General features: G+C 43.2%; 2 protein-coding genes across 2 annotated transcripts; one reads left to right on the top strand and one right to left on the bottom strand.

Annotated features, from left to right (window-relative positions):
* Positions 1 to 5,800: 5,800 nt before the first annotated feature.
* On the bottom strand, positions 5,801 to 17,310 carry LOC139549335 (eukaryotic translation initiation factor 2A-like). The gene is made up of 14 exons (XM_071359728.1): positions 17,158 to 17,310; positions 16,710 to 16,779; positions 16,531 to 16,602; positions 16,181 to 16,299; positions 15,652 to 15,751; positions 11,260 to 11,342; positions 10,944 to 11,017; positions 10,685 to 10,829; positions 10,437 to 10,553; positions 8,818 to 9,392; positions 8,235 to 8,348; positions 7,930 to 8,046; positions 7,548 to 7,613; positions 5,801 to 7,412 (listed from the first exon to the last, which is right to left on the bottom strand). The coding sequence occupies exons 1-14, from the start codon at positions 17,183 to 17,185 to the stop codon at positions 7,347 to 7,349; spliced, it is 1,746 nt and encodes a 581-aa protein (XP_071215829.1). The 5' UTR covers positions 17,186 to 17,310; the 3' UTR covers positions 5,801 to 7,346.
* Positions 17,311 to 17,494: 184 nt separating this feature from the next.
* Positions 17,495 to 22,067, top strand: LOC139549339 (stress-associated endoplasmic reticulum protein 1-like). Its single transcript, XM_071359733.1, has 3 exons — positions 17,495 to 17,789; positions 17,959 to 18,034; positions 21,683 to 22,067. Exons 1-3 carry the CDS (start codon positions 17,706 to 17,708, stop codon positions 21,721 to 21,723), a joined length of 201 nt encoding a protein of 66 aa, XP_071215834.1. The 5' UTR covers positions 17,495 to 17,705; the 3' UTR covers positions 21,724 to 22,067.
* Positions 22,068 to 22,167: the final 100 nt, after the last annotated feature.

Here is a 22,167-nt window from a genome sequence, read left to right as displayed (position 1 = left end):
AATCAGGACACAGTTTATCTGTGCTAACATAATTGCAAAAGGGTTTTCTAATGATCAGTTAGCCTTTTAAAATGATAAACTTGGATTAGCTAACACAACGTGCCATTGGAACACAGGAGTGATGGTTGCTGATAATGGGCCTCTGTACGCCTATGTAGATATTCCATTAAATCAGCCGTTTCCAGCTACAAGTCATTTACAACATTAACAATGTCTGCACTGTATTTCTGATCAATTTGATGTTATTTTAATGGACAAAAAAAAACTATCTTTCAAAAACAAGGACATTTCTAAGTGACCCCAAACTTTTGAACGGTAGTGTACGTATTACCTCAATTACCTCGACTAACCTATACCCCCGCACATTGACTATTTTTTACACCTTTTCTTAACTGCATTGTTGGTTAAGGGCCTGTAAGTAAGCATTTCAGTGTAAGGTGGTAAATTAAATTGATTGGACATGATTTGGAAAGGCACACACCTGTCCATATAAAGTCCCACAGTTAACAGTGCATGTCAGAGCAAAAAACAAGCCATGAGGTCGAAGGAAATGTATGTACAGCTCCGAGACAGGATTGTGTCGAGGCGCAGATCTGGGGAAGGGTACCAAAAAATTGGGTAAAGTCCATAAGAACACAGTGGCCTCCATCAATCTTAAATGGAAGAAGTTTGGAACCACCAAGACTCTTCCTAGAGCTGGCTGCCGGGCCTAACTGAGCAACCAAGATGCTGATGGTCACTGTGACAGAGCTCATCTGTGGAGATGGGAGAACCTTCCAGAAGGACAACCATCTCTGCAGGACTCCAACAATCAGGTATTTTTGGTAGTGGCCAGACGGAATCTATTGTGTGTAGATTGATGAAGGAAAAAACACAATCCATTTTAGAATAAGGCTGTAACATAACAAAACGTTGAAAAAGTCAAGGGGTCTGAATTAGAGGTCGACCGATTTTATGATTTTTCAACACCAATACCAATTATTGGTGGACCAAAAAAAGCCGATACCGATTAATCGGCCGATTTTATATTTGTAATAATTACAATTACAACAATACTGAATGAACCCTTTTATTTTAACTTAATACATAAATAAAATCTATTTAGTCTCAAATAAATAATGAAACATGTTCAATTTGGTTTAAATGATGCAAAAACACAGTGTTGGAGAAGAAAGTAAAAGTGCAATATGTGTCATGTAAAAAAGCTAACGTTTTAAGTTCCTTGCTCAGAACATGAGAACATATGAATCCTGGTGGTTCAATATTCCCAGTTCTTCAATATTCACAGTTAAGAAGTTTTAGGTTGTAGTTATTATAGGAATTATGACGCGTCGACTATTTCTCTCTATACCATTTGTATTTCATATACCTTTGACTATTTGATGTTCTTATAGGCACTTTAGTATTCCCATCGCAATCACGGGAGTTGATAGGCTTGAAGTCATAAACAGCACTGTCCTTCAAGCATTGCTAAGAGCTGCTGGCAAATGCAGGAAAGTGCTGTTTGAATGAATGCTTACGAGCCTGCTGCTGCCTACCACCGCTCAGTCAGACTGCTCTATCAAATGTCAAATCATAGATTTAATTATAATATAATAAACACAGAAATACCAGCCTTTGGTCATTAATATGGTCAAATGCGGAAACTATCATTTCGAAAACAAAACTTTATTATTTCAGTGAAATACGGAACCGTTCCGTATTTTGTCGAACGGGTGGCAACCCTAAGTCTAAATATTGCTGTTACATTGCACAACCTTCAATGTTATGTCAGAATTATGTAAAATTCTGGCAAATTAATTACGGGTTTGTTAGGAAGAAACACAGTTTGCAACGAGCCAGGCGGCCCAAACTGCTGCATATACCCGGACTCTGCTTGTTCTGAACGCAAGAGAAGTGACACAATTTCCCTAGTTAATATTGCCTGCTAACATGCATTTATTTTAACTAAATATGCAGGTTTAAAAATATATACTTCTGTGTATTGATTTTAAGAAAGGCATTGATGTTCATGGTTAGGTACATTTGTGCAACGAATGTGAGACGCGCAGACTCGGTCTCAACCTTTAAGTCTTTACTGAAGACTCATCTCTTCAGTGGGTCATATGATTGAGTGTGGTCAAGGTTTGGCTTTTTCAAGAGAGGCTTTATTACTGCCACTTTTAGTGAGCTTGGTACACATCCGGTGGATAGAGAGCCGTTTATTATGTTCAACATAGGTGCAAGCACAGGAAGCAGCTCTTTCAGTAGTTTAGTTGGAATAGGGTCCAGTATGCAGCTTGAAGGTTTAGAGGCCATGATTATTTTCATCATTGTGTCAAGAGATATAGTACTAAAACACTTAAGTGACTCTCTTGATCCTAGGTCCTGGCAGAGTTGTGCAGACTCAGGACAGCTGAGCTTTGGAGGAATACGCAGATTTAAAGAGGAGTCCGTAATTTGCTTTCTAATGATCATGATCTTTTCCTCAAAGAAGTTCATGAATTTATTACTGCTGAAGTGAAAGCCATCCTCACTTGCGGGAATGCTGCTTTTTAGTGAGCTTTGCGACAGTATCAAAAATACATTTCGGATTGTTCTTATTTTCCTCAATTAAGTTGGAAAAATAGGATGATCGAGCAAGCAGTGAGTGTTGCATTTGTATTTTTGTTCAGTATAAAACAAAACACTTCAATGTTTCAAGTGGAAGTATAACACCGTACAGGTCCTGGTCAGCTTTCAAAGATTCCACACGGACTGTTTTCAAAGCATGTTTAATTGTCTAATTTAGCACAATTGTTTTATTGGGTTACAAACTGATCCATGTGCTGTAAGGGATGAGGCATATATTTTCCTTGTTGCATTCACAGGTGCTTTGATGACAATGACTCGTCACACAGGGGTATTCCTATAGATCATGTGTAATAATGTTTAACATGTTCTGCAGCTGCAGAACTCCAGTGGCTGGTTAGTTCGTTCACTTAGAGGGGGGTGGTGACAGAGAAGTCTAACGTTTCCTTTTATACCCTTGGCGATCCTGTTGTGCTGAATGAATTTGAAAGATATAAGGGCATTATTATCACTTCTGGCTCGGTGAAAGATATCACTGTATATAGTGTCCCACTGTGGTGCTGCCTACAACATTCCACTCCACTGTTGTGACATGTACACCCCCTTCCTCCCTGTCATCATCCTGGCTCTCCCCTGATGAACACAGCAGGACTGTCTCTTCACGTTGGACCCTAGACTGGCACTGGTCAGAACGTCACACAGGGGCATCGAGCCATCCACGGAGACGCGTACAGACATGAAGTGGCTGTGGACACGAAGGGGGTCACCTGAGAGAAAGGGGATAGAGAGATTCATAGAAAGACTGACACGTGATCATAGGTTGTGTTTTGTAGAGAATGATGGGCTTACCAAGTTGGCAAGATCGGACAAAAAAAGCCACTGGCAAACTACTAGAATCATGCACTGAGCTGAGCTCAATCATATTTGAACAATTAATCATAAATCAATGTGATTGAAGTATGGAGCTCACCTGGGTACACCAGGGTAGTCTCCCCCAAACTTCCCAGCAGAGGTGAGGTGGAAGCCCTGGCGAGCTCCAGTACCCTCTAAGAGAAAATATAGTGCCGTCAGTGCCAGTGTTACGCACGCCTCTTTGAAGAGGGAACGCAACACCCTGCTACAACTCCACGTGAAGTGAAAGAGGTATGGGACTGTAGGTGTGAGAAAGGATGACAAAAGGCTGAATTGACCGTTTACTAGGACTTTATTCCTTTACACGGTAATATGGGGAAAAGGGGCTGGACGGAACCAAAGCAAAGGAAGTAAATATCAAAGTTCCCCCTCTCCTGCCTACCCACTACTTAACTATCTTAGCACCACCTGGTGCCCTAACCAAAATACAGGGGGTGGTCCGCCCAGGTCTTACCTAGTGTGCCTAGACAGTGAATGTACTACGGGTATATGTATGCCCGCGGGCCTCTTGCCTATGCACTCCCAAAGTGCCTTCCCCTTCCCCCCTGGGAACAAATGAAGCAGAATATCAAACAATACTCAAACAAACTAATAAACAAAGGACATCAAATAAACTCTAGCTGAGCAACAATCTCACACGGAACATACCCACTGCTCCCAGCAACAACTAACACAGTACATACCAACGCTTTCTGATAAACAACCAACACTATATCACAATCAAATTCTCCAGCAATGATCTCAGCCTGCCTATGATCTCTCTCTCCAATCATGTCTCTCCTGAACAACAGAAGACTGTCTTTTATAGCTTCAGAAGGCATTGTTAATTGGAGACAGCTGCGTCTTGACAAGGGGGCGGGGTCAGCTCTCCAATTATCAATTGGGGCCGACCAATCAGCTGCTTGGGGAGAATTTCAGGAAGCCATCTCCTGAAACACACACACTCAAATACAAACTACAACACAGAAACTGGGGAACGTAACACGCCCACCACAAAAATTGCAAACATACAGTTTGTAATTACAAAAACCAACGCATCCCCAGTTAGTAAACCCGTGATAGAGCGTCAGCAACCACATTCGCCGAGCCTTTCACATAAGCTATCTGTACATTATATCCTTGTACAATCAGAGCCCACCGCATAAGGCGGGGGTTCTGATTGTACATTTGTTTAAAGAACACCAATGGATTATGGTCCGTGAAGACCATTACAGGCAAGGCACTGGATCCCACATATACTTCAAAGAACTGTAAGGCTAGCAATAAAGCCAGCGTCTCTTGTTCAATTGTGGAGTACCTTGACTGACACGAGTTGAACTTACGGGAGAAGAAACTGACGGGCCGATCCACTCCGTCTTCATCTTCCTGTAAGAGAACCGCACCCACCCCCACTATACTAGCGTCAACCTCCAACTTAAAAGGTTTGTCAAAGTTGGGGGCGGCAAGCACTGGGGCACTACAAAGTAGCGCTTTAGCGGACTCAAAAGCATAGTTACAGTCCTTGGACCACCTAAATGGTACCTTGGGACTAAGCAGAGATGAAAGGGGAGCTACTACCGTCGAGAAAATTTTACAGAATGTACGATAGTACCCTACCATCCCTAGGAATCTGCACAACTGGCGTCGAGTCGTGGGAGCAGGAAAAGCAACAATTGCCTCCACCTTGCCAGATACTGGGCGCACTTGACCTCGTCCCACTTGTTTCCCTAAGTAAGTCACCGTAGCCTTCCCAAATTCACACTTGGATTGTTGCTTTCTTCACTCGCATCCTCTTTGGACAGTTTTCCTTTTCTTTGGCGAATCCATCGGACTGTGACATACCCGACCATGGGATACTTTTGGGGTCGATATTGAATTAAATGTTCATGCACTGAACTGTCGCATACACCGGGTGGTGTCCACATGAGTTCTGATCTGGATGCGTATTGGCACATGCTGAAAAGCACAATCATCTAATGATTCCTTGGGTTGAAGCAGCTATTTGGAACAGTAAAATCAAGAGAAATGACACGACAGTCAAACACACAAACATCCCTAAAATATTGAGCATGTGTGATGTGCAGTGAAAGTGTGGGAGAGCTCTGGCATTTCCTCGTGGGTGGGAACAATGGCAAGGAAGAACTGTGATTGAATTGGGTCAAGAGCATTGCCAATCAAGTGATATCACACAAACTATTCAACATTTTTGGGGGGTGACGATTAATGAAATTAGCAACCTTTTATTGGAACCATGAAGAAGAAGAACTGTTTTGGCGGAATACATTTAATAAAATGTTGTTATTGCATCTCAATGAACTGAAACGAGTTCATTCAACTTAAAGTAAATACCGACAATTAATAGCTGTTGAAACCTTTAAGTGTTTATTAGGTATCATCAATGGATTTAATAACCTGTACATACAACAATGCATTCGGAAAGTATTCAGACCCCTTCAGTTTACACATTGTTACGTTACAGCCTTATTCTAAAATTCTAAATTCCCTCCCTCAATGTACATATAATAGCCCATAATGACAGAAAACAGATTTTTTAAATTTTAGCAAATTTATCAAAATAAAACATAGCTTATTTGCATAAGTATTCAGACCCTTTGCTATGACTCAAAATATTAGGCCAGGTGCATCCTGTTGTTTCCACTGATCATCCTCGACTTTTCAAGAACTTGATTGGAGTCCACCTGTGGTAAAGTCGATTGGACATGATTTGGAAAGGCACACACCTGTCTATAGAAAGGTCACACAGTTGACAGTGCATGTCAGAGCAAAAACCAAGCCATGAGGTTGAAGGAATTGTCTGTAGAGCTCCGAGACAGGATTGTGTCGAGACACAGATCTGGGGAAGTGTACCAAAAAATGTCTGCAGCATTGAATGTCCCCAAGAACACAGTGGCCTCCATCATTCTTAAATGGAAGAAGTTTGGAACCACCAAGACAATTCCTAGAGATGGCCGCCCGGCCAAACTGAGCTATCGGGGAGAAGGACCTTGGTCAGGGAGGTGACCAAGAACCCGATGATCACTTTGACAGAGCTCCAGAGTTCCTCTGTGGGGATGGGAAAACCTTCCAGAAGGACAAGTGGCTTCTGTCTGGTGGCCTCTCCTCAGTAAAAGGCACATGACAGTTTGCCAAAAGGCACCTAAAGGACTCTCAGACCATGAGAAACTAGATTCTCTGGTCTGATGAAACCAAGTATCTTTGGCCTGAATGCCAAGAATCACATCTGGAGGAAACCAGGCACTGCTCATCAAACACTAAGGTGAAGCATGGTGGTGGCAGCATCATGATGTGGGGATGTTTTTCAGCGTCAGGGATTGGGAGATTAGTCAGGATCGAGGGAAAGATGAACTGAGCAAAGAGAGATCCCTGATGAAAACCTGCTCCAGAGCACTCAGGACATCAGACTGGGGGCGAAGGTTCACCTTCCAACAGGACAACAACCCTAAGCAAGACAATGCAGGAGTTGAGTGGCCCAGCCAGAGCCCAGACTTGAACCCAATCGAACATTTCTGGAGAGACCTGAAAATAGCTGTGCAGACGCTCCCCATCTAACCTGACAGAGCTTGAGAGTGTTTGCAGAGAAGAACGGAAGAAACTCCCAAAATACAGGTGTGCTAAGCTTGTAGCGTCATACCCAAGAGAAGACTCGGGGCTGTAATCGATGCCAAAAGTGTTTCAACAAAGAACTGAGTAAAGGGTCTGAATACTTATGTAAATGTGGTTATATTTTTTCTATACATTTACAAAAATGTCAAACCTGTTTTTGCTTTGTCATTATGGGGTATTGTGTGTAGATTGAGGGGGTGTCCATTATAGATAGCTTTGGGTGTGCTTTTGATCATATGGCACGGATGTTGTGTTTTCATGAACAAATTAAATATTTTCTTTTATACTACTAGTTGAAGATCCTCAAGCTCTTTCATGAGTTGAGCCTCCTTTTCCATCTTTTCAAGCTAAAAGAGAAACGACAAGGGACAAAAATAAAACAAATTTTTAGCAACAATTCTTTATTTTCAAGTTGAATACACAGATGTATAAACTGGATATTTATTGAATGTGTGCGTGACAGTCGTTTGCCAGAATAATACCTGGTTCTTTTGAATGGGTTTCCCAGTTGCTTGCAGCGCTTTCAGCTCGTCTATAGCTTTCAGTTTCTAGGGGTCAGTTTGAAATTAACAGAATTAACGTACAAGCCAAGCCATTCTCAACACCAAGGGCAACACTTGACGTGAAACGTACTCAAGGCTCATTTGTCTACGGTATGCTTGTGATAAATCCTTTTCATAGCAGTGGAAATTAAAAGGTCAATTACATTATGAAGTAAAACCTGCTTCCCCAAAGACGTATATTGAATCTGTAAAAATACTGTAAGGTAAATTTGGAAGAAACACAAACCGCTTACTACAGGTACTTCAGCCACCAACTGATACAGTTACTACTGACTATTAAACAGTGACCATATTGTTTCACCTTCTTTACGTTCTTGATCTTCTTGTCCGTCTCTGGGTCGCCACAGGAGAGTTCAGGCTGAGCACTGCTGGCTGGAGAGGGATCTGACTGGGGCTCAAGGGCATCTGAGTTTATCTCCTACACAAGCAGAAAACACAACTTGTTCAAACCCTAGAAGGCTTTAAAACGTCACAAAAATCACACACGGCTTGACCGCTTACCTAACCACCTCCCACCCCCCCATCTGATAACTTAGACAAGAGCAATTCTCCACTTCAGTCATACATTCCAGCACACGAGGAGAAGATCGTGCAAAGCATCTTTACCTGTTTGGCTGCTTTCTTTGCCTCTCGTTTTTTCTGGTTCTTCAGAGCCGTCTTGGACAGCTGCTTGTCCCCGGTGGCGCCAGGCCTCATGTTCTGTGGAGGCTCCTCTTCATGCTGACAGAGAAAAGAGTGGATATTTACGGACCTTTTTCATCACTATTAGGTCTTCCTCCTCAGGGGTGGATTTAATACAATACAACTTTATTTGGCCCTTTAAAAGGATAGTTCACCCAAATTCTATATTGGTTTGCTTACTCTGTAAGCAGTCTATGGATAAGGTAAGACAGCAATCCATGCTTTGGTTTGTTTACCTGGTCACTGTCTCCAAATGCTAACTTTTCAGCATTTACAGCACAAAACCAATGCTTGGTATCACTAATATTAACATTTTATGTCCAAATCCTCCCAAAGTGTCTAAAATCGATTGTGGACTTCAATAAAGTTACTTAAAATATGATTTGGACATGAAACAAGAAATATGCTAATTTGAATTTGAGGAACTCTTTAAATGGTCATTTTTGTTTTACAATTGAATGCCTACTGAAAACAACCAAGACCTGACCCCTGGCCCTCCTCTACTCACTAGTTTGGAGCTGGCTGTGACTGGTTTATTCCGTAGGGCAGGAGGGCGGTAGGCCTGAGCTGGCTTGGCCTCTGTGCTGCCCAGCTCGCTGGGTGCTGCCTGGTACTTCACCGGCCTCTCAGGGAACGTCCCGTCTGGGAAGGGCTGCCACACAGTCTCCCAGAGCTCTGTGCCCGTCGGCGTGTCCTGCTTGTACAGAACCGTGCCGGTGTAATGCCAGATCTTGTAGCCGTTGCTGACACGTAGCCGGGGGGCACAGGTCGACGTGACGACGTGTTCACCGTCCGGGCACCAGGCAAAGTGGGTGGAGTCGGGCGCCTGGGGCTTGGACACCTGCTTCCACTTCTTGACATCCCACACCTCCATCTGGCCCCGCAGGTTCCCGAAGCCGGCCAAGACCAGGATGTGGCCCTGGGGGCTGTAGTAGACGGCATTGCGGGGACCCGTGCCGAAGTCGAAGACAGGGTCGCACTTGAGGTTGTAGACAGTAGCCTTGGCGGGCATGAAGCCATAGACCACGCAGAACTCTGTGGAGCTTGGGCTCCATGCCACATCGTAGATGGGCCCGTTCTTCTCTGTTCACAACACAGATAGATACCATACGTTTATGAACCACAGAGCATCAGCTAAATTCATTTAAAATGAATCCTGGGTGTAAGCAGCGAGGCTTCGGGAGAGGCTCGAGCTGCTCAGTGTACAATTGCGCTCTGGTTCAATTTTTTTAAGAATGACGCGCTTCTCACGCCCGAGAACACTTGATAATGTGGCTCGCGCACACGCCGGCAAAAGCTACAAGTCCAGTGTAACAGGCTGACTACACCGTTCGCATCACGTGCAATGCAAAAATAAATTTAGAAATCGATATTATTAAATTATTGCATCCACACTGCTCGCGCGCGCCAACGAGCATCTGCGTTGCCAAGGGCTAAAATAGAAGTCAGTTTTATTTGTTACGCAGATCACGCCGCAAGTCCTGCCTCTACCATCTCCTCATTGGTTTATAGAAGCAGATAGCCAATGAGGAGATGGCACGTGGGTATACCCACATGGGTGACTGAAAGACAAACGAGGTCAGTGGCGGTAATGCACTTAATTTATGAAAGTTGCCAATCGCAATATAAAGTCAAGAGAAGAAAAAGCCTGGAAGGAGGAGAGATGACTAATAACGATTCGGTTGACCATTTTGTGTGTGGATTAATTGGCGGAGTAGAGGACCTTGTGTATTTCAGGTAAAATAACAACTCAATGTTTATATCCCAGGACAAATTAGCTAGCAACAGCAAGGTAGCTAAACAGTACAAATTAGCTAGCAAGAGCAAGCTAGCTAAATTGCAATAAATGTTTAATGCTTTTCGACCTGCCCCCAAATTAATGTAATTGGTTCAGTTTGTTCTGATATTTTAACATGCGTGTCGTGATCGCGTTTAGTGTGGGGGGACAAAATACATTTATGCATGATGGCGCACGCGCCGGTTTGGGTTCCGTGTTACAGATAAAAACATACCGAATGACCATCGCGCCAGTGTAGCTCCACTGGTATTTTACATATCTTTGCCTTCAGACGTACAAATAAGTAAAGTGGAGTAAAAACACACTGTATAAAAATTATGCAGACTCACGTAGCTGCACCGCAGAAGTCTCCCCGTTGGTGGCCAAGTAGTGTAAAGTCTGTTCTCCGTAGTATGAGGCCCCCGTTTTATCCACCTCTACGCTGGCCTGCACCAGAACCGCAGTGGCTGATTGAAAAAAAGAATAATAAAGCCGTCATGGCATTCATCTTCTACAACAGCAAACTATTAGGATAACGCAAACCACACATTCTCCATAACATTTACTTAACATAATTCTATTATAAACGTTGACCAACCTTTTTTGTTCCACAGCATGGTCACCCTGTCGGCCTTGAAGAAGCTCTTGTTGGCCAGAGCACAGGTCGGGCCACCAAAGTTAGGGTACTGGTATAGCCGGACAAACGAGGGGGCACCTTTGCTCCCAGGGACATAAACAGCCACCTTCAGCAGAAACACAGTGGCAAATGTCAATACCCTCTTCTACAGTCAGCTAACCAAACAGATGTATGAATTGTTAAGTTTATCGGCAGGAAACAAGATGAAACAGAGGCATACTTTACTAGGCTGACTTCCCGGGGATAGCACAAACTCGGACACCTTCTGCAAGTGAAGCTTATTGGCAATGGTGTCTGGAAAAAGAAACAATTAACTAATACAAATATTGTTACTTTTATAATAGAAAGTGCACAAGCGCTACCTAGTGCTCTCAATAAATGCTCGGTTCTGTGTGTCACATCAGTATGGAGCTGCCATCATGGCTAGTTATCCATTGTTAAGGAGATCTCTTGACCTCAATGGGAATTCCTGGTTGAATAAACGTTCAATAAATAAAATCTATGTGGACAAGAACGGGGAAAATAAAGATACTTACTAAAATCGTTGTTCTCAAAAAAGTGAAGTTCATTGTTAACACTCCTGACCGCAATCTTCTCGTCATCTGACCAGCTTGGACACCTGTACACATTGACAAGACAAAAACAATCTGTTCAGAAAATAAAGGTCATGATGCAAACATATAACTAAAAACTATCATCATTTTCAGTTTCTATTCAAAGCAGTGAGGGGTGATAATGATAAAGTGGTGGCAGACATTATCTAGCCTTCCCAAGTGCATCATCTGTGTAACAGAGATGGTTCATTGAATCACACTCACATGATTGGTAATCTAGGGAACAACTCTTGGACACACATAGGGAACAACTCCTGGACACACACACAGGGAACAACTTTGTCATCATGGCGCAGACAGAGATGGTCGCCTCGCTTCAGGTCTTTAGGAAACTATGCAGTAATATCTTTTTTTTTAATGTATTATTTCTTACATTGATAGCCCAGAAAATCTCAAGTGTTATTACATACAGCCGTGAAGAACTACTGGATATAAAAGCGACGTCAACTTACCAACATTACGACCAGGAATACGACTTTCCCGAAGCAGATCCTTTGTTCAGACCTCCACCCTGGACATGGGATCTTATCCCAGAGGCCAACCCAAAACAACGCGGTCACCGCAGGAGGCAGACGGAGCGGCCTACTCGTCAGACTTAGAAGGCGAGCACACCATCCACTGCTTCCGAGCATATTACTCGCCAATGTCCAATCTCTAGATAACAAGGTGGACGAAATTAGGGCACGAGTTGCCTTCCAGAGGCATCAGAGATTGTAACATTCTCTGTTTCATGGAAACATGGCTCACTTGGGATATGTTGTCAGTCGGTACAGCCACCTGGTTTCTTCACGCATCGCGCCGACAAACAAACATCTCTCTGGTAAGAAGAAGGGCGGGGGTGTATGCCTTATGATTAACGACTCATGGTGTAATCATAACAAAAAACAGGAACTCAAGTCCTTTTGTTCACCTGATCTAGAATTCCTTACAATCAAATGCCGACCGCATTATCTACCAAGAGAATTCTCTTCGATTATAGTTACAGCCGTATATCCCCCCCAAGCAGATACCTCGACGGCCCTGAAAGAACTTCACTGGACTCTATGTAAACTGGAAACCATATATCCTGAGGTTGCATTTATTGTATCTGGGGATTATAACAAAGCTAATCTGAGAATAAGGCTTTCTAAATTCTGTCAGCATATGGAATGCGCGACACGAGCTGGTAACATTCTGGATCATTGCTACTCTAACTTCCGCGATGCATACAAAGCCCTCCCGCGCCCTCCCTTCGACAAACCAGACCATGACTCCATTTTGTTGCTCCCAGCCTATAGACAGAAAATAAAACAGGAAATGCCCGTGCTCAGGTCTATCCAATGCTGATCTGACCAATCGGATTCCACGTTCAAGATTGCTTCGATCACGTGGACTGGGATATTTTTCCGGGTAGCCTCAGACAACAACATTGACGTATATGCTGACTCGGTGAGCGAGTTTATTAGCAAGTGCATTGGTGATGTTGTACCCACTGTGACTATTGAAACCTTCCCTAACCAGAAACCGTGGATTGAAATGAAAGCGGAACTGAAAGCGCGAACCACCGCTTTTAATCATGGAAAGGCAACTGGAAACATGACCGAATACAAACAGTGTAGCTATTCCCTCTGCAAGACAATCAAACAAGTGAAGCGTCAGTATAGAGACAAAGTAGAGTCGCAATTCAACAGCTCAAACACGAGATGTTTGTGGCAGGGTCTACAGTCAATCACGGATTACAAAAAGAAAACTAGCCCCGTCGCGGACATCAACGTCTTGCTCCCAGACAAATTAAACAACTTCTTTGCTCGCTTTGAGGACAATTCAGTGCCACTGACACGGGCCGCTACCAAAGCCTGTGAGCTCTCCTTCACCGTGGCCAACGTGAGTGAAACATTTGAACGCGTTAACCCTCGCAAGGCTGCCGGAACAGACGGCATCCCTAGCCGCGTCCTCAGGGCATGCGCAGACCAGCTGGCTGGTGTGTTTACGTACATATTCAATCAATCCCTATCCCAGTCTGCTGTGCCCACATGCTTCAAGATGGCCACCATTGTTCCTGTTCCCAAGAAAGCTAAGGTAACTGAACTAAATTACTATCGCCCCGTAGCACTCACTTCTGTCATCATGAAGTGCTTTGTCATCATGAAGTGCTTTGAGAGACTAGACAAGAATCATATCACCTCCACCCTACCTGATACCCTAGACCCACTCCAATTTGCTTACTGCCCCAATAGGTCCACAGACGACGCAATCACACTGCCCTGTCCTATCTGGACAAGAGGAATACCAACGTAAGAATGCTGTTTATTGACTACACCTCAACATTTAACACCATAGTACCCTCCAAACGTGTCATTAAGCTCGATACCCTGTGTCTCGACCCCGCCCTGTACAATTGGGTCCTGCACTTTCTGACGGGCCGCCCCGAGGTGGTAAGGGTAGGAAACAACATCTCCACCCCGTTGGGTCCGTTCTCAGCCCTCTCCTGTACTCCCTGTTCACCCATGACTGCGTGGCCTAGCACACCTCCAACTCAATCATAAAGTTTGCAGACGACACTACAGTGGTCGGCTTGATTACCAACAACAACGAGACGGCCTACAGGGAAGAGGTTAGGGCTCTCAGAATGTGATGTCCGGAAAATAACCTCTCACTCAATTTCAACAAAACAAAGGATGAGGTCGTGGACTTCAGGAAACAGCAGTGGAAGCATCCCCCCATCCACATCAACGGGACAGTAGTGGAGGAGGTGGAAAGTTAAGTTCCTCGGCGTACACATCATGGACAAACTGAAATGGTCCAGCCACACAGACAGCGTGGTGAAGAAGGCGCAACAGCACCTGAAGGCTGAAGAAATTTGGCTTATCTTCTAAAACACTCAAACTTTTACAGATGCACAATCGAGAGCATCCTGTCAGAATGTACCACCGCCTGGTACGGCAACTGCTCCGCCCATAACCGTAAGGCTCTCCAGAGGGTAGTGCGGTCAGCACGACGCATCACCGGGGGCAAACCATCTGCCCTCCAGAACACCTACAGCACCGGATGTCACAGGAAGGCCAAAAAGATCATCAAGGACAACAACCACCCGAGCCACTGCCTGTTCACCCCTCTATCGTCCAGAAGGCGAGGTCAGTACAGGTGCATCAAAGCCGGGACAGATGCTGTTTTTCAGTCTCTCTATCTCAAGGCCATCACTAACAGAGTGGCTGCTGCCAACATACAGACTCAAATCTCTGGTCACTTTAATAACTGGATTTAATAAAAGGTATCACTAGTCACTTTAAATAACGACACTTTAATAATGTCTACATATCCTACAATTCTCATCTCATATGTACATACTGTATTCTATACCATCTACTGCACCGTGTCTATGCCGCACGGCCATCGCTCATCCATATGTACATATTCCTATTCATACCTTTACATTTGTGTGTATTAAGGCAGTTCTGGGGATTTTGTTAGATGACTTGTTAGATATTACTGCATTGTTGGAACTAGAAGCACAAGCATTTCGCTACACTTGCATTCACATCTGCTAACCCTGTGTATGTGACCAATACAATTTGATTTGATAACCTTGTCCAAGACTCGGGCCTAGGCATTAGCTTAGCGGGCACACAGGAGACCCAGGTTCTAATTCAGTCATATTGTGATGGGCAACACATACTCATTTAGTTATTTACCCTTATTTTACCAGGTAAGTTGACTGAGAACATATTCTCTTTTACAGCAATGACCTGGGGAAGAGTTGCAGGGGGAAGGAAAGGAGATGAATGAGCCAATTGGAAGCTGGGGATGATTGAAAGGGGCCAGGTTGGGATTTTAACCAAGACACCACGGTTAACACCACGGTTAACATCACGGTTAACATCACGGTTAACATCACGGTTAACATCACGGTTAACATCACGGTTAACATCCAGTGGAACCACGGTGAATGCACCAATTTGTAAGTCGCTCTGGATAAGAGCGTCTGCTAAATGACTTAAATGTAAATGTACTTTTATGATATAGGTGCCATGGAATCTTTAGTGACCACATAGTCAAGACATCTGTTTGAATGTCCCATCTGGAAGACGGCACCTTACGCAGGGCAATGTCCCCTTCACTGTCCCGGGGTATTGGAATCTCCTTAGACCAGAGGGAAGAGTGCCCCCTACTGGACCTTCAACACCACTTCCAGCAGCATTTGATTTCCCATCCAGGGACCGAACAGGACCAACCCTACTTAGCTTCAGAGGCCAGCAGGGTGTTATGTTGCTGGCTAATCCTCGGTATTTCCTCAGGTGGACAAACACACAATAATAGACAACGGTGCAAACTCACCATCCCTGTACCTTCTTATGGTAGAGAGCCTTGAGGCAGGTCCCAGTTTGCAAATCCCACAGCTGCAAGTTGGCATCTCCCTGTGGGTTTTCTTGTGTCTCTGACAATAGAAAGGGAAAATACCATTACATGACCTATTGTAAAGATAAGTGCTAGTGCAGCACAACCAACCACAAACGGACATGACATTTAAATGATATCTAGTTTAAAACAATACATTTAGACTCCCGGCTTGTGTGCCTGCTTAAGGGTTCTACACACTATGCAAACAGTGACATACAGTCTGTTAAAAAAATCCAGCTGGACAAAAATCCAGTGAAACGAAAGTACATAGAACTACTGTATGTAGAAAGTGATGCTCCGTCGCTCCATTTGCGTAGTGTGTAGAGCCCTTTAGTCATTAGTCAATAGATTCCAGAAAAAGGCTAAGGAGCACAATATCAAGAGTCAGTGCTTTCCCATTTTCATCATCTAATCAAACCTCGTGTTAGAATTTGTATTGCATTTCAATGTAGTTATGTAAACTTACTGCTATAAACCTGCCATGTAGCCAGTACAGTGTTCAGCGGAGAGAACCCCAACATTGCAGTCTTTGGAAGGTCAAATGACCTGACTTGTGAGCCATCTGCAACCTTCACAACAGTGACCCTGACAAACAAAACATGGGCATAAACAACTACTGTGATCAGACCAGTCTCTCAATGCATGCAAAATATTCCAATGACTGAAGAGGTAGTCTACATGACTAATGTCACTCACACTACAGCATGCAAGGGTTTTATACTACTTCTGCTTACTGATACATAGGGCTCGGGGCAAAAGTGGTGTAATATATAGGGAATAGGGTGCCATTTGGGATGCAGATCTAGCTTTTCTTACTTCTCTCCATTGCACCATGCAAACAATGTCCCATCCTTGCTGAAAGCAACATATCTACTTTGCCGAGGGTCTCTGAAAATGAAAAGTTTAATCAATAAAATTGCATTTGCAACACATGCACAGTGATTGATTTGGCTAACAATGTAACATTATGTTAAGTCTGATAGAACGGGAATGACCTTTGAAAATCTGCATGCTTCTCGCAGTTTGGTGGTCCACGGAGCAGCACTGTCCCGTCAGATCCCCGGACTGTGAACACAATAACAGCAGCACTTAGCTATTACATCAGTGATTTTAGACTATGTAAGATTAAAGAATTAGCTACATTATCATCAGCAGGAGGTACATCTGATTGGAACGGAACTGTGCTTGCAAGATATAATACTACAGTGATGGGCTTGCATGCTACAGCATCTGGCGAAAATGTTTGGAAAGCATTTGGCAAGCGTGTAACATTACTCGGACAAGAGCAGGTCACAATCGACTTGAAAGTAAGGAAATGATTCAACATTCCAAATCGCATGACAGTTAAGAGTGGCCGTGGCGTATATTCTACAACCCACGTTAACATCTAAAACAATACGTAAACAACAAATAAAGAATTTACTCTTCAATGAAATAACCCACCTGCTAAGAGAGGTGTGGGGGGCGCCATGATGTACCGGAAAGAGAATAATCCGCAAAAGGAAATGCCAAAGTCTCAAGAAAAAAGGGGCGTGTCATTGGAACGTTGGCCACATCATCAGAAAATGTGTGACTAATCACTTTTTTTCCCATAATAAATTCACTCCTACATTGAATGTTGTTTACTAACAAATACATGTTGATCTATAAAAAAATAAATAATAATTAATCGCTTTTAGCCATGTTGTATTCTTTCTATGAACCGAAACAACATTTGTGGAATGACACGACCAAGGAATTGCCCTTCCTGTGTGGGAGTGGTCTACTTTGTGTGTACGTAGCCAAACTCTAGACACGCTGCCCGGTGGATGCAGATTTCACTGAAGGACCAATGAAATGGTCGAAATTGAGTCAAATCGATTACGCCCGAACTCCAGCATTCACTCATCACTAAACGGCGACCGAGCTCTGGAAATTAGCCTATTGTCTACATTTGACAGCTACAACTTCATAAGTAATCGATAGCTAAAAGGCTACAATAAGCTTAAACAATGGTGGCAAAACAGAGAATACGCACGGCCAACGAGAAACACAGCAAAAACATCACGCTGAGAGGAAATGTGGCCAAATCCACGGCAAGTTTTGAGATGCACTCAATCAATAGTCAGTGAAGTCTTCTAGATGCATTTCTATTTTGCTTGAAAATAATAGCCTAGCTACTTGTTTGAATGGATTCAAAATATCTAAAAGTTTACTTTAACATTTTGATGTATCTTGATGTTGGTTTCTGATCTATTTCTGCAGAGAAATCCAGGTGATGACAAGGTGGCAGTGGGACCATGGCTTCTGGCGTTATTCATCTTTGTCGTCTGCGGATCAGGTAAATGCATATGTACAGTGTACACGAATTTTTATTTTCCAATGATGTATACAAACACATGTTATACATTTGGTTTATTCCCCCGTGTTTAAGAACATTTTAAATGTCTCGAGGCCAAAGTCTCATAATAAACCAATTTGTGTTAGAGCGGCTAATATTACGTGATTCAGGTTAAGAGTACGCTGTTCATAGACGCTATAACTACCTTTAGCGCCTATTGATGAAGTTATCTTCTTCTGCTTGGTCTGAACTAGCCCAATATGTACACTCAATGAGCTTACCGTTACTCCTTCAGGTCCAAGGACCTTGTGCTATTTTCAGAGGTAGACTGGCTATAGCAGTCAAAAAAGACATACTCTAAACTTGAATCGATTCTCAATTGCGATTATGGTTATAGAAACATAAAGCCTTTACTTTCATACCGCATCAAAATCATTTCACAAATGCAAAATTACATAACACTGTTTTAAACCACCTTTATCACAGTTGCAGCCGACAGTATTTTTCAGTGACAACATGTTTCTGGCGGCCTTCATCCTTTACACACAGGTATTCAGAGCATGCTATAGATCACTCATTAGCACAGGTGGTCCCTTTGTCTTTTGTAAACACCTGCTGTAACATGGAGATATGGCTTTGTGAGAATACTAACCCTACAAAACATGTATATCAAGTTTTGTTTATTGGAGAGAGAAAAAATTGCTGATATGAAAGATAAGGTCCTCATGCTTCCAAAACCTTAACACAAGCGTTTCGTGTTAATGTTCAGACTGAGCGTCTGGGCTCTTAACAAAACTCCCCCATACAGAAGACTCCTTCATCATTCCAGAACTGAGAGTCGTGATCAGGGGCTAGGTCTAAACATGAACATGCATCGCTTGTGGTACAGTTTTGGAAACATATCAGTGAGAAATAACTTTTAAAAAAGATATATATAATAATTTACTACACATCTTTTTATAGGGTTTTGGTTAGTGTTCCCACACGGCCTTGCCAGAAGATACCGACCCTACCATTACGCTTATTTACACTGAGCTGAACTGAGGTCAGATTGCAGTCATGGTTAATAGTAATAATTGACGGTGCCGGAGGAGATGGCTGCCATTTTACAGGCTCCTAACCAATTGTGCTATTTAGTGTTTTTTGACATTTGTAACTTATTTTGTACATAATGTTTCTGTCACTGTCTCGTATGACCGAAAATAGCTTCTGGATATCAGAACAGGGATTATTCTCCTCGTACTGGACAAAGATTTTTTTATTTAACGAGTCGGAGGTAAAGTTCCAAATCCCTGTCATTCGCATTAAGAAGAGACAGAGATATAGGGGTTGTACGTCGGGGTGCCTTGTAAGAATCTGAAACCGAGTGGGTAATCTGCTTCTACCATCAGTCCTATTAGCCAACTTGCAATCATTGGTTAATAAACTGGATGAGCTCTGATCAAGACTATCCTACCAACGGGACATGGTACTCCCTGTACACTCATAACTGCATGACTCCAACACCATCATTAAGTTTGCAGACGACACAAAAGTGGTAGTCCTGTTCACCGACAACGATGAGACAGCCTATAGGGAGGAGGTCAGAGACCTGGCCGTGTGGTGCCAGGATAACAACCTCTCCCTCAATGTGATCAAGGCAAAGGAGATGATCGTGGACTACAGGAAAAGGAGGGCTGAGCACACCCCCATTCTCATCGACAGGGCTGTAGTGTAGCATGTTGTGGACCAAGGAACTTGAAGCTCTCATCACCAACAAACTATCAACACACCAAGACAGTCGTGAAGAGGGCACGATGACGCCTATCCCCCCTCAGGAGACTGATCAAATTTGGCATGGGTCCTCGGATCCTCAAAGTTCTACAGCTGCACCATCGAGAGCATTCTGACTGGTTGCACCACTAGTTGGTATGGCAACTGCTCGGCCTCCAACCACAAGGCACTACAGAGGGTAGTGCGTATGCCCCAGTACATCACCGAGGCCAAGCTTTCTGCCATCCATGACCTCTATACCAGGCGGTGTCAGAGGAAGGCCCTAAAAATTGTAAAGACTTCAGCCACCCTAGTCATAGACTGTTCTCCCTGCTACCGCACGGGAAGCGGTACTGGAGCGCCAAGTCTTGGTCCAAAAGGTTTCTTAACAGCTTCTACTCCCAAGCCATAAGACTCCTGAACAGCTAATCAAATGGCTACCCAGACTATTTGCATTGTCCCCCCTCCCTTTTTTTTTTTTTTTTACACTGCTGCTACTCTCTGTTTATTATCTATGCATAGTAATTTTACCTCTACCTACATGTACATATTACCTCGACTAACCTGTTCCCCCACACATTGGCTCGAGACCGGTACCCCCTGTATATAGCCTTGTTACTGTAATTTTATTGTTGCTATTGAATTATTTTTCTATTTTTTTATTTTTCATTTTAATTTTGTATTTATTGTTTACTTCAGTTTATTTAGTAAATATTTTCTTAAGACTTAATTTTTTCTGAACTGCATTGTTGGTTAAGGGCTTGTAAAGTAAGCATTTCACTGTAAGGTTTATTATACCTGTTGTATTCGGCGCATGTGACAAATACATTTTTTTTTATGGCAATTGCGTTCCGACCTCAGTGCAGCTCAGTGTAAACGAGTGTAACGGTAGGGTCGGTATCTCCTAGCAACCACACCTCCATTATCTCCATGTTACAGTGCGTGTTTGCGGAAGACAACGGCGACCACCTGCGCTAATTAGCTCAAAAGCATGCTTCAAATACCTGTGTGTAATGGAACAAGGCCACCAGAAACATGTTGTCACTGAAAAATACTGTTGGCTGTAACTACGATAAATCTGGATAACATAATGTACATTAAGTGTATAATTTGCATTTGTGAAATTATTTTGATGTGATATGAAAGTAAAGGGCTTCATGTTTCTAGAACCGTATTGCAATTGAGAATTGATTAACGTTTAGATGGAGTATGTGGCTGTTTTGGCTGCCAGAGCCAGTCTACATCTGAAAATACAATAAGATCCTTGGATATGAAAAGGCGCTGCGTGGTCAATCTGACGTCTGCATTGGCCGTGCAGCATTTATGGTGATACGGCCTCTGCAGAAGTCTGGGCATTCATACTTCTTGCTCTTCGCGGAGCATCGCAGGCAGAGCTGTTGTCAAGGAAGTGAGTTTGTGTTTATACAGGACCTATCGTCAACGAATCATCTGAATGTGGAGCTATATGGAGCCTTCCGCATTGTTACACAATTTGGGAGGCGCATGGCGATGCGTACAGAGCTCAATTTGGCCTCTGCATGCCTGTATGCTGTACAGTAACACAATAGCTAGTAGGCTACTGCGAATAGGAGCACAATTCATTTTTCAGATTCATCACAATCTAATCAGTAACCCTGTGCTATTTGATAGAAGAAGTAATAGCCTCTGTATTAAAATGGTCAATGTAAAGATAAGATGGGCTTGTGTTTGCGGCGTAATACTATCACAAATGTTTATTTCCCTTCCACAAGTGGGATAAATGAATCAGTAAATCAGGAGTACATAAACCTCAGTTTCTGTAATGTGATTGAGGGCCCTATTTAACCCCCGCCACCCCCCCCCCCCCCCCCCAAACTTATCGAATGCTTAATAGTGTCCTCTGATATTTTGTTTCAGCAATCTTCCAGATCATTCAAAGCATTCGAATGGGAATGTAATATCAGGAGCCCTACCGTCATCACCTGTTTCCAGCATTCCTCTACACATCAAGTGGTTTCATGGTCCCTCACAAGATCAAAGATGATCAACTACCATCTGTCCATTCCTTTTTTCCTATTTCTCTTTTCCCCTTTTTGGCATTGCCAAACGGGGAAAGCACACCCTTGTCATCTTTGCCTTACATAACTGAAGAAAAAAGATTGGAAAATGATTGAAGGATTTTGTTTCAGGGAACTACATGGGTATTTGTACAGTGATGACTGCTGTATGTGTTGATTGATGTGCCAAAACCAAATGGTATGAATGTCTGATATTCTCCTGTGGTATAAATTCCAGAACACAAGACCAGCGTGACTTAATTCTAGAACTAAACTCTTAACTCTTCTTGGTTGTACATGGACAGTATCTTATACCCTTCATATTATAATGAATATTATGTGACG

This window comes from Salvelinus alpinus, chromosome 22 (assembly GCF_045679555.1).
Source record: "Salvelinus alpinus chromosome 22, SLU_Salpinus.1, whole genome shotgun sequence".
Lineage (NCBI taxonomy): Eukaryota > Metazoa > Chordata > Actinopteri > Salmoniformes > Salmonidae > Salvelinus > Salvelinus alpinus.
The sequence above is the reverse complement of the archived record's forward strand: the minus strand, read 5'-3'. Positions and strand labels throughout refer to the sequence as shown.